At 38.3% G+C, this 13325-nt stretch overlaps 1 protein-coding gene across 4 annotated transcripts in view; it reads left to right on the top strand.

Moving 5' to 3' along the window:
- Positions 1-13325, top strand: part of FER (tyrosine-protein kinase Fer) — a 32457-nt gene that overhangs the window by 3289 nt on the left and 15843 nt on the right. For all 4 annotated transcript variants that reach the window (XM_044396276.2, XM_044396275.2, XM_044396273.2 and 1 more), the window contains exon 3: positions 3198-3385. In XM_044396276.2, the coding sequence (XP_044252211.1) occupies positions 3198-3385 (188 nt within the window). The remainder of the gene's footprint in view (positions 1-3197; positions 3386-13325) is intronic.

Here is a 13325-nt window from a genome sequence, read left to right as displayed (position 1 = left end):
TTATTCGTCTGTTCGCTTGGGAAATGTTTTCGTTGCTGTTTACATGGCCAAACAAACGTATCCGCTGGATGCGAACGCACGCACACAGCCAGTGCACAAAAGCGTAGCCGAATGATTTAGTTCGGGCCATTTGATATAGTCCGAACCCTGCAGGAAAAATGCGAACTAGTCTGAAAAACAACTAGTTATACAACTAATATAAAGCAACCGGAATTTGTCTGAATGCATTTGGACTACACAGGGTCTAGAAAATTTGTGCTAGTCGAAAAAATGATTAATACAAAACTAGTTAAAAAGAAACTTGTCTCGGACTGGTACCTTTCTGACAAAAAAACCTTAAAAATATTTAACTGGTAGAACAAATACATGTTAGGGTCTAGTTAAAATGCAACTGGAATTTAAGTGGTTGCAAATGAAACACATATGATCCAAAAATATAGCCTAGAGTGTAAATGTCTTGGGAAATTTAACACTAAACAAATCAAACACTCGAGGCCCTCGGTTCAATCCCCAGTCTCTGTACATTTTTTTTCTTTTTTGTTTGCTAGGTGATGATTTAGTTTTATTTTAAACTTTGTTTAATCTGTCCAAGGCAATATATATGTGAAAAATCACTGTTTTTGAATTATGTCACACTAAAATTCATAAACCTTGTTAGGGCATTACAAAATGTGATGCGTGTATGGCTCAATCAGTTAGTGTGTCTCCAAATCCAAAGGTCCCGGGTTCAAGTCCTAGAGAGGGCGACTTGCCTCAAAAAAAGTAAGTTTGTTTTATTTCCATTTAATTATCATTTACTGTATTTGATTACATAATAATTATCAGAAATTCTTTAAGGACCGCGCCTGTTAATTGGATACTAAATTAGGAGAGCGTCAAGTTAGGCATTGTCAAGTACTAGTGAAATCCAATCACTTGATGGTTTAGATATTAATTTTTAGTTTTTTCGTGAAAATATTTTTTTCAGTGTAGTTTAACAGCTGTAAACGTAAATTGGTTAACAGTAACTAGTGCAAAACTAGTAGCAAATGGACTAGTTGTTTCCGACGACAAGCATATGAAAAATGGACCACTTCGTTACATGGAAATGGACATAACTTGAACTAGTTAACCTTCTTGACCCAACTAGTATTTTAATAGTCCAAAACTGATTCCGTTTCCTGCAGGGAATATATACGTAATACGTATATCTCCACACTCATAAAAATAATTTTCTACATTTTAGAAAATCGCCCTAAAAAATTGTTCGCCTTTGAACTGAGAAAAATTTTCTATTTTTACGACAAATTTGCCATAAATTTAAGGCAGGTGACCATAAAAAAATATTTTTAGGGTTAATTTTTCTATTTTTCTAATATTTAGGGCGATTTTTTTCGATTTGCTTCGTTTTGACCTTTTCTAAATCCAACGGCGAATTGCCCTAATTTTTTTTCTAAAATTTTTCTAAATACAAGGGCGATTCGCCTTAAAAATCACTCCAAAAGTGTGAAATTCGGTAGCCCAGCGGTCTAATCACTTGCGCTTTCAACTTTGCTATATGAGGACTAAGGTCGTGGGGTTGTGGGTTCGAACCCTGTGTGATTCAACTTGATTTTTATGTTTTTTTTTTTGTTTGTAAACATTATAATACTGAGGACATTTTTTCGTCCGAATTTTAAATTAAAGTAGTCTTTAAACCTTAAAAACGTATGGGAGTTCTGAGTTAAAAGCATACTTTGTGTTTGCGGGCAAGAAAACGGGAACAGTCGTCAGGAAAAAAAATATACGGTTTAGTTGCCTTTAGTCATATTATAACGTAGACCTCAAGAAAATAAGATGTGTGCAGAGTTTGTTCGTCGTCTTGCGCGAGGGGTCTGTGGTGCAGCGGTAGGACGTTAGACTCTAAACCGAGAGGTCGTGGGTTCGATTCTCGCAATGACCAAAAAAAGTAAGTTGTTTTTTCTCCTCATATTTATTTCCCTAATTAATTTACAAACATGATTTTTCAGTTCTAACGGCTGTGCTGTATAGATCGGGCCCCCCTCTTAACGCGGCTCCCATATAAGCTCACACCAATACAATAATATGAAACGGTGTCCTCCGCCGGTGCTGTTTAATTAAAGCAGTCCCAGTTCCCAGAATATAGACGATTAAAAAAAAAACATGCTTCCCAAATTCAGTTAAGCATGCTCAAACACGATTTTTTTTAATTTGTCTAATTTTTTAGGGCATTCGCCTATAAAAACAGAAAATTCGCCCTTAATTTTAGAAAAATACACCTTAAAATTAGGGCAAATCACCCTAAAAACAGGAAAATATTTCTTATTTCAAGAAAAATCACCCTAAATTAAACCAAATTTCCATCGGGATTTTTTAGAAAATTTTTCTAAATACACGGGCGAATCGCCAGCGGATACGATTTATGGGCGATTTTCTAAATCCACGGGCGAAAAGTCAGTTTTTTAGGGCGATTTAGGGTAAAAATTTCTATGAGTGCAGTTCTCCAGCTTTGCTCTGCCTCTTACCTTGACCATGAACTTGAATCGCTCGATTTGACTGCAGTTTGAAGTCTAAACTTCAGACTCTGCTGCCTAGCGAAGCGCTTAGGTTTTGGCCAAGAAACAGAAGCGAGGTATTGTGTTTCCGATGTGCTCAGCAAATAATTTCCCAAAATCTGTGCAAAGTATTTGCGTCACATTTTAGCGTAAAACTGGCTCAAGAAAAATGATTCACTGCCTATGGGGGCTTTCGATTGCACTTTTACCCAACTGTTGAGCGGATAAAACTCCAGTGAGTCATGGGTCTGGGTAAATTGTGGATTAGCTGCGGTTTTACGGGTTTAAAGACTGTGTCTAATAAAGATATAGTCCTATGACTATGCATCTATCGAAGGAGATGTAACTTTTGGTTATCACTTAGATTAAGACAGAGAAATATAATAAGACCAAGATTGGTGGTCTTAAACCTAATAAAGGAAAAGATTTTTACGATGTTAATATATTTTTTGGAAAATGAAGAATACTGAAAATAAATAGTTGATAATAATGTCTAAAAACAAGAGCGAACGTCGAGTACATCGACTATCAGATACCCGTTACTTAGCGAGGAAGATGGAGATGTGCAGTCGTCTAGCAGCCATTTCATTTTTATCACTTTAAAAACTTTTTTAGGGATTGTCAGATTTTAATTAATCGAGTTTATTTTATTTCCCTTTGCAGGCAGCCTGATCACCAAATCCTGGCGATCCTACTTGGACGAACTGGACCAGCAGGCCAAACAGTTCAAGTTCAACGCCGAGCAGCTGGAGGTCGTCTGCGATAAGCTGAGCCATCTGTCACAGGATAAGCGAAAGGCCCGAAAAGCCTACCAGGAGGAGCACGCCAAAATAGCAGCTCGTCTGAATCATGTGAGTGTCTTGGCCAACACCTTAAATACTCATATATCCAAACACCCGACGCGCCCAATTCACAAAGCATATGAATTATCAAAAGACAGGGCACTCAGAAAAATAATGTCAGTAACAGATAATATTTGTAGCTACAATTTGGGGTAGAATTTAAGTAGGTAGAATGTGCATTTTTGTATCTATCAATCCATTTATGATACGTATAAAAGGTAGTATTTGTATCTATTAACTACAAACTTTCTGACTATCGTGTCTTTCTCCGGGTGTATCAATTCATTTATTTATGATTGCCATTGAGGAGTCAACCACAATAGTAATCAGTTTGAGCTCGGGGCCCCACGAACCCGAACCCGTAGCTCCGCCCACAGCTGCCTTTTGTTGACTGCCCATTGTTCGATGTTCTTATACACAATATTAAGTATTTGTATAATCAAAATAAATATTATGGATTTCTGCGGAAAAGAATAAACGACTTGGAGCACACATTTAAGCAGCTTAAGAGTCTTGTAAACACTCGCCAAAAAAAGAAGGAGAACATCGATTCGTGTTGCCTTTGTGGGCCCAGTCGATGTACTAAATCAATAGAAGTGTTTATTTATGAGCCGTGTCGTGCGGCAACAAGTTTATTAACCCAGCGGGCAGAATATTAGAGGAGCGAAGAAAAAATAGCAACACGGGCATGAAGAAGGGTCAACAAATTGCGAATATTCACGGGTGCTGACAGCAAATTAGCATTTTGACAGTCACAAAAGAACGCGGCGGAACTTCAGTGCCCAGATATTGTGATATTCTGGAAAAAGGTGGTCTATGAAAAATGTCTGTTTTTTCCCCACAACATGCGACATCGTGTTGCAAATGGACAGATGGCCACTGCCAACAAAATGGTTGACGATGACCCAAAAAAAATGTTTTGTTTCGTGATTTTGGCATAGAATTCCGCTGCCTCTCGGCTACTGTTTTATATCTTCCTGCGGCCTTTGTCAAGTCTAAACAAAAGTCTCGTTTGCCATTGCACCGCTCGCTAGCTTACTTTAGTATTATTTATTTATTTGCCAAGATACCCATCTATTTTTGTGGCAAACAAGACTTTTTGCGCAGCAGTTTCGCTGGTGCAAAACAAAATTTAATGGCCGGCGAGAATGCCAATCAAAATTTCAGCGAATCGTCGATGATTTCTGCACATTGTTTAATGTCTGTACTTGTTTTCTGGGCAACCAAGAATCAGAGGAACTAATTTAGAAAATATTTTGAAAAATAACTAAGATAGAAATCAAATGCTTTTAATATTTAATATGCTTCCCTAAAAAGTTTACAAACTCCTCGAGGATTTATTAGTTCCTTCATGGTCAATAGTTTGTAATCAAACAGTAAACTTCTGGCAGCAGAAAAAAGAGAGTAAAATGTACAAAAAACTGGCAGCAACACATGCTCCAAACTTGCGCCAATCTCAAGTCAATTGACAACAATTTAGCGAAATAGCAATAAAAATTACAAAGCATGCAGACAGCAGCAAAAAGCGAGGCAAAATTCTGGGTAAAAGACCTCGAACCCCGAAGTGGAAGATGAGAGCCCGCTATTCTCCTTCTGCTCTCCGGGTTCTAGGTCTCCATCGACTTTGGTTTCTTTTTTCTCTTTACTGGACTTTGACTTTGTAATATTTGCGCAATGGATTGAACAGAACAGAACGGCAGCAAAAACCTGAGTTATAGTCGAAAGAGCGGGATACAAGACAAGAACTCATCGAGGAATTGTTGCTGTGTTGTTGATTTAATAAGTGTCTAGAAATGGGTCGACCAGTCGACCAGTCGGTTGTTCTCTGCAGTTGGACGGCATCGATGGCGGAATCGGTTCTATATGGTATGGTGCTGATGGATGGAATTGCAGTGTGGTGTTGATGGATTGGCATTAGATTATTATTATTGGGAGCAGGCAAACAATCCAGTCGTTTAAGATTGAAGAAAATTGATTAAGACGATGACGTTAAGATGTCAAGCTTATAGACTAGGAAATTATCTTAAAACATTCCTTCAATTAACTAATTAATTAGTGATAAATACTGAATATTGGATTGCAACCAGAGCTCATTATAAAGAGTAAAGTTCCCCGTAAAAATATTGAATCTCATATACATTTGTAAATATATAATTTTTATTGGTTTAAACACATGTGGAATTTTTAGAATACTAAACTACTATTTTATCTTTTCACAATAGCAGTGTTAAATACCTATTCAACCATAAAACAGGCTCTCATTATACAGTATTCTCCATCTAAAAATATTAACTTAGTTTACTCGCCTCTTACAATTATTGAAGTCTTTTACGCTCCCAATATTCTTTTATTACCTTGTAGAAACTATCAAGCAACAGGGTTCTAAATGTTGTAATTAAGATAGCAAATTCCAGAAAATGGATTCTTACTTTTTATGACTGTATTGATTGGTGTAATTTGTCGGCAGACTAAAGAAGATGGAAAATTTGCTGGCGTTTAGGGGGAAACTCAATCACTTTGTCCAGGCTGTCATCAAAATATTTAGGAAAACATTTTGGCTAGCTGTGAGTTTGGTTATTAATTGAAAACACTTAGGGACGCCCTGAACCGCCCTTCGCTTTCGGCTAATGGATGCGGAATTGGTTTTAATGTATCTTTGTATCTGCTGGCCTGTCAAATCTATAGATACTGCACACGCCCAGCAAAAACGCATTAGGTCTGAACTTCCGGGTGGGTTTTCCAGCGCTTTTCCACACACATGCCAGCTTTGCTGGGGCTTCCCAGACAGATATTTCCCCCCCGCCCCTAAATTTCCCCTCGCATTGTATTGATAAACCGCAGAAGGCATGCTGAAATGCCTAGAAGCGTTCTGCAGCCTGAGGGATACATTTCCATCGGTTGGCATTGAAAATACTGCGGCGAATCGTACTCGTAGTCGTATTAATTACAATAAGTTCAATTCAAGTTACTTTATGGCGTCGTGACGTCAAGCAGAGCAACAACACAATCGGTCGTCTGTGTTTTCGTCTCTGGTATTCCAGATAAGCCGATAAGATATGACTTTGAAGTGGGCGGAAGGGGCGGGGCGGCGTGTTCCAAGTGGAGCAGCGCAGGCAAGCGAGTGCAGTGGCCACATCAAATGTATCTATCAAATGCACATGGCCTGAGTTGGGAGCACTTGAAGATACTTAACGAATGGCATGCAAAAGCCAGCGCTTGATTGAAATTCCCCATTAAACTTGTTCTGGGGGGAGGTTTGTTTGGTAATGTTATTTGAGAGACGGCGCCAGTCATTTTTTTTACTTTTTAACCACCCCTTGCCGATCCCTGGACATGTTTCCAACATTTCACCCCAGACACCGAGTTCTTTCAGTGGAGTCAATTGGCCCCGCACACAAAAGCCTTTGGACATGCCTTTTAATTGAGCTGCATTGACCTGTGCCCGGAGTTCTCAAGTGTCTACAAAGTTTTCCCCCAATGCATAATTGCCGCACGCACGTACAGCCCCGGAGAAAGGTTTATGGTTATATGCTAGTCTTACAAAAAATCTTCACAAAAATAAAGAAATCACTGATATTTTTAGGCCTCATTTGTGATATTAAATTATTATCTTATCAATATTATTTCAAGATTGATCTAAGATACATTAAATCTATTTACTTAAAGTATTATTTGATTTTATGATTTTTTTCAAAAGTACAGGATCCTAAAAATAAATAATATTTAAAAAATTCGAAGATTTAATATTTTTTTATTTTATATTTAATTAAACAAATACTTTTCTCCCCGTGCATTTGTGCCTCCATTTTCCCGAATAAAGTTAATGCAAATCTAAAGTTGGAAACTGACTTTCGGTAATCTCGACCAACTAGAACAATGCGATACGGTTGGACTATCATGTGGCAGATCTGGGAAAATCTGGCTTCTCACCACATGATAAATGGAGACCCAAATCTGAGCCAAGTACAGGGTCGCAAATGCGTTTCGCAAACTACCATTTCTGGGCATAAATTCTGGATGTCTTGATCCCTAAATGTTATGCACATAAAATGCCAAAAACAACTTAACTGTTTGCCGTCTGCGTGGGGGTTTATTTCTCGGGGCTGAGGGTTAGAAAAACAGGGGACGGGGGGAGAGCTACAAAAGTTTCTTGACATTGCGACAAAAGCTGCACAAATTGCAGGCACACACATGCTGTCTTGTCTCTTGACGGGGACAACTTGTAGATACTTTTGTATCTGTTTATCCGCTAGTCACTGCCATAAGTTGTGTCGGCCTGCAAAGCCCAGTGATTTCCAAAGTTTTGCAGCTGCAAACTTGCTTAAATTCGAAATGGCCAACTGCACGCAGTACATGAAAATTAGAGCTGATATTTGTTGACAACAAACATGGGCCAAAGTTTTTTTTCATTCGCTGCGAGGGGGCGGTATTGGATAACGATTTGTTTTTTGTTTGGAAAAAGGAGAGGGGGAGTTGTTAAAAAGCAAACTTGTGGTCGCCGGACGACGTCATGGCGTGCTGCGACTGGCGTCGAGCTCCCGGGGTTGGTTTTCCCCACTTCCGATCCACAACCCCAATAATCCAAAGGGGGTTGCTAGCATAATTGCCACATAATGGCCACGGCTGCGGCGCCACTTCGAGCTGCTCCCGGCCAGTTCCGGCTGCAGTCCGCTGACTCATCTGCCGATCCGGCAAGTTGCAACTTTCCTTTTTGGCCAGGGTCTACTGTTTGCGGAACTATTAACCAGCCATCCAGCCGCATCGATATTGTCTGGGCGACAAAAGTGCATGGATAAACAGAGAGAAAATATCACAGAAATCTTGATAAAGCTAAAATAAATAAGACATAATTGTTAGGATATTTAAGACCGTAATAAAATATTTTAAAACTTCGTGCCATCCCCATAACTTTTAAAAAGTATAATTTTAAGACTTTTATATTTTTGAAATTTCATATTATATCAACTTAATGCGAATAAATACGTGTGAGTTAGGATGTTTTAAAAATACGTTAAAATAATTTCATTATAAAATATATAGAACTAAAAAAAAGTGTTTTTTTTTGTTTTATTTCCTTCTATTAATTTTAAAAAAATTCCCAATACTCAAAATTTGATTTTGTGTAAAAGCCTTAACTGCCACCTCTTTTTTCTGAGTGTGTGCAAAAGGCGTGTTTGCCGAACTCAAAGTCTCGAGGGCCCTGATGATGATTACTTCCGCCAAACAGTGACATTTTCCACGTGGCGAAGCAATTCCCTCGCCTAATGCAATCGGGCATTCGGCTGGAGAAATCTGTCTGAAAAGTCTTTGTCTGTCAAAATAAAAAAAGAAATCATTTCGGTTTGACATATCGGAAATAAACCTGAATGCTACAGCGGAAATATTTCGCTAAAGGTTATAACCTTGAATTTCGAAGACACCCATAAATTTTCCCCGAAATAAACAAAAGATTTTTTATTTAGTTCTTAGTTGCCATTAGTTCGTTTTAATCTCAGCATTATATGTAAATTGGAATTAAAATACTTTTGCTCGCTTTCTCGTTTTTCATCTGGTGATTTATTTGACTCGTTATTGGATTTTGGCCTTAATTCATTCCCTTTTAATTCGAAAATATCATCAATTATGTTTGTTGATTCTGCCAGCCTGCTGGATTCGCGGCTTTTGTAGTTGCTTGTTTATGGGATCTAAGGTGCGGTATCATTTCTGTCTGCTGTTCTGTTGTTGTTTTTCTCCAATTAATACTTTTCCTATAGGGAGGGTCGCCCCTGGGTCTGGCCCATTCGCCCACGCCTTCATTTGATCTGAAAATCAACAGCAGCAGCAGCCAAATTGTTTACTTATAAACGAAACGCCAAAAAAAAACAGAAAACATGTTTATTTATAAACAAAAATATCTTGTGTGCTAAATGACGACAAATTATAGCTATTTCATTGCTGCTAATTTTCTAAAGAAATGAATACACACATCAAGCTTGGGGACTACACCTTTTTGCCCCTCATTCAAAGCCTGCACGTGCCTTTTTTAATTTTGGGAAGTCCGTTGTGGTGGCAAATTGAGTTAAGCCTGTTGGACAACCGCAAAAATGGCCAAAATAAAGTGGGGGAAAAGTTGTGCAACGAAGGTGGTTTGGGGTTGGGTTTGGAGTGACAGAGGGATGAAGGATGGTTCCACATTGTGCAATGTCAAGTATCAGGGTTGACAGGCCAAGTGAATGGCAGGCAGACAGGACTTCAGCCGGGATGAGTTCCGATCCGTTCCGTTCCGGACGCCTACAAAGCATAAAAGTCACCGGGTTCCGCAGACAGAGAGTTCTGGCTGAAATTCTAATAAAATCCGAAAATGTCAACAACCTACAGTGGGCTGTGCGAAAGCAGAATGGGGAAAAATTGAAATTTGCATTATGTCCAGATACGAAAATTATTATGCAGGCATGGTTGGGTTTGCCTTAAATTCTGCAAGAACTTTAATTCCTTTTCTGATTTGTTTAACACTTTTCTAACCACAATTTCAAGATGAAATTACTTCCTGAATAAATTTCTTTGGAATACTTAACAGTACACATTTCTATTTGTAATATAACCAAGATAATGTAATTATTAATCATTATATTTTACAATGTAGTTCTAATTAATGAATGTCTTGATTATAATTTCCTCATTCTAATAAAAAAAAAGTTTTTTTAATACCATTCAATCTTATATTAAGGCTTTAATTTACTTATTTTTTAATATAATTTATATAATTTTAATATTCATTTTTAATCTAGATTTGTGATATATTTTTCAATTTGGAACTCTCAAATTTAAAGTTATCAAGTTCAGAGCTGCTTAAAGTTAAACAAAACCCTCCCAAATAGATTTTTAATAGTTCCCCAACTTCGGTGTTCAGTGTCCTGGCCAGTTGTTACATCCTCCCACTGCCGCAGTCTGCGGACAATTTGTTTCAGCCGCCGAAAAAGCGCAGCCAAGTGCCAAAAAATTTCGCTCATGTCATGTAGCCATAGCGCCATGTCCATGTCCATGGCTACGGCTACAGCCTGGCCCTTAACTCGTTGGCTTTTGGTTAGCCCCAGACACCGATGTCTCGACCCATGTGTACACTTATGGCCACATTTGCTTCGATGCACAAAAAGGGTAAATTTTCATTTATCAATATGTGAATATGTGTGTGGTTAGTAGCCGAGATTCAAGTTTGTGAACCGATTTTGATTAAACTAATGGTGGCCATAAATCACCAGAAACACCAGCCAAATGGCGGCAGCGACTTTAATCAAATTTAATGCTGGTGGCACCCGAAAATCCAACAATTAAATTGGCGCGACCGTAATAGTGGGCATTTTATGCCGCATAGACTAGAACCAAATGGGTAAAGTTATGCCGAAAATGGAAATAGTAAAGGAATGGGGTTGTCTGCAAAAGTCTGGCTTTGGTCCTTCGGTCTGATAATGGCAACGCCGCCGCCATTAACAGAACGCATTATTGTTCGTAATTTTCTGTCAAACTGTTGGGCTGAAAGCAATTTTGCGGAACGGTCTGTCGGCGCAATCAACAAAACTCCAGTCGAGACACGCCCCCAGAAAAGTCGTCGTCGTTGAAATTTTCCTCGGAAACGCACTCAGATTTTTTCACGTTCCCTTGGATGGATCCTCCCAACACACAAACAATCCTCCCCCTTCGCTAATTTGCAGTGCCTTGGTAATATTTTTTGGATTTTTACGATGCCGAACAAGAACCAAGATGCTGTTGTTGTTGACTTGACGTTTGCCGTTGGCGTTTTACTCTCGCGCCTTGCACATTGCTCATACGCAGCGTTGGCTCCGCCGAAATAAGAATGTAGAGAAAATAGTGGAAAATTGAAAATTCAACGGGAGAGATAAACCCTGTAGATGAGGGGGGTAGTGGTCTCTGTTGACTGTGTCTGCGTTAATTCGGTTTTGCTAATTTGGAATGGCGCCAAATTGAAAATAAAAACTTTGCAAGCTCGAAAAATACCCCTGTTGGCCCGGTACAGTAAACAATCGATAATAAGGCTAATTGAAATGTTTTTTGCGGCGGCTGATTGTTGTGAAAAGGTGATAAATATCTAGAGAGAGTGGTGTTAGCAATTTAATGTCCTATTGATCTATAAATAAATAAAGATAAAAGACTGCGGCTTTAAAAATATGAAATCAAATTCTTAAAATAAATTTTGTTAAATCCATAAAATTATTATAAATCATATACATTTTAGTCACCTTTTAAATGGCTCTGTGTCTTTTTGATATACAATATTCTATCTATACAGAAACTGAAATGCTTTTCTGCTATTTTGACTTTTCTTTTAACTTTCTGTCAGTCGGAAAATTTTCTTGTTTTCGCTTCGCGCAAAAGTGAAATTTATGTTCTCAGTTGGGGCCAATTTATGTTTCACAAAAATGTTGCCAGCTAAATAAATGATATTGTTTGCCATCAAATATAGGAAATTACGTAGCCGCCGCGTGTGCCGCCAAAACTGATATTTTCGTTTAAGTGCAATGGGAAATGCGACAGCTGCAGCTAGAAAATTAATACGCTGGCAATTGTGTTTGATTTTCTCACACAACCGGCAGGCAAACGAAAATAATGAAAACGCCAAAAGATTTTATAGCTGCCTACTAAAAATAAAAATGGCGCAGTGCAGCACGATGAGGCATAGCCGAATTTTGCAAGGTGGAATCCACAGCTTAACCTACCCACTGGGTGGGGCACTTTCATCATCCGCTGCTGCAGTGGTGGGGAAGCCGCATAAATGTGGCCATAGGTCATGTGCTAAGAGACCCTGGCGAATCAATCGATTCCCTTTCGAAAAAATCACCTTGAGCGTCGGCTTGCCATTGGGGCAAGGGTGAACAAAAGGACAGCCAAATTGTTTTGTTTGCGCTCATTAAAATGTACTTGAATAGGCAGTCACGCAATGGAAACGGAGGAAAAGGGTTGGTGACAGATGCTTGGTGGCGGAAACCCCTCGAAGGTAAATGAAAATTCAACCAAGAATTAAAAAAAAGTGCCTAAGGGGCATATCATTTTTAAGTCACCCGAAAATTCCCATTTTAAATGCAATTGGGGTCATCGGAGCACAAATTACGATGTGTTAATTGATGAATGTGCTAATTTACAAATTGAAAGTGCGAAAGTTACGTGAGGCCAAGTTATGATGAAACACGATTAGTGAGTCAACTTAAATGCTCAAAATAAGTGGAACGGAAAGCGTGCAAAAATAACTTCTATGCGAGAGACAAACGAAAGAAAGATGAATAAGTAAAGCTATTTAAAAACCTTTTAAAAAATGGTTATTGCTTAAAATTATATGTATTTGACTTAAATTATAATAACTTCTAAATTTTGTAGTTTTTAATACTTTTAAAATCAATTTGAAGTTTATATGAAAATAGTTATTAATACTTGAAAATTTAAATCAATTAAAATGTTTGATTAAAATTAAACTAACCTAAAGATTTCTAAAATCTTTTAGGGTTTTTAAAGTTTTTAAAATATGATTTTAAAAAAAAACAGAAAATATATCTGACACTTCATAGAGCCGCCCTCGAAATTAGCCAATTACCCACATTAAAATCTTTGTTTTCTGCTCTTTTCCGCCGCACCCTATTAATTGTTTGACTTGCGATTACTTTGGTAATTAAAATCGACCTAATGGAGTACGACAGAGTGGGTGAAAGAGGAGGCCACGCTAAGTGTAACGCCAATATGACATTGAACTCTGCTAGCGCGGTACTCGAAAAGAGCTCAAAGCCTCTTTTGGCCCACCCTCCCCAAATTGGTCAAGGCGAGTGTTTGAACTCGACGGCAAAAATCGGTGGAAAAAATCGAAAGATACGAAATAGTGACAAAGTGCCACTAGAAACCACCGAAGGGGCCACACACAACGAGAGATTATTTATGGGCCAAAAGAGACAAAAAGCGGGCTGTGTCA

Source organism: Drosophila takahashii, chromosome 3R, assembly GCF_030179915.1.
Source record: "Drosophila takahashii strain IR98-3 E-12201 chromosome 3R, DtakHiC1v2, whole genome shotgun sequence".
NCBI lineage: Eukaryota > Metazoa > Arthropoda > Insecta > Diptera > Drosophilidae > Drosophila > Drosophila takahashii.
Note: the sequence above shows the minus strand (reverse complement) of the source record. Positions and strands in the feature narration are given on the sequence as shown.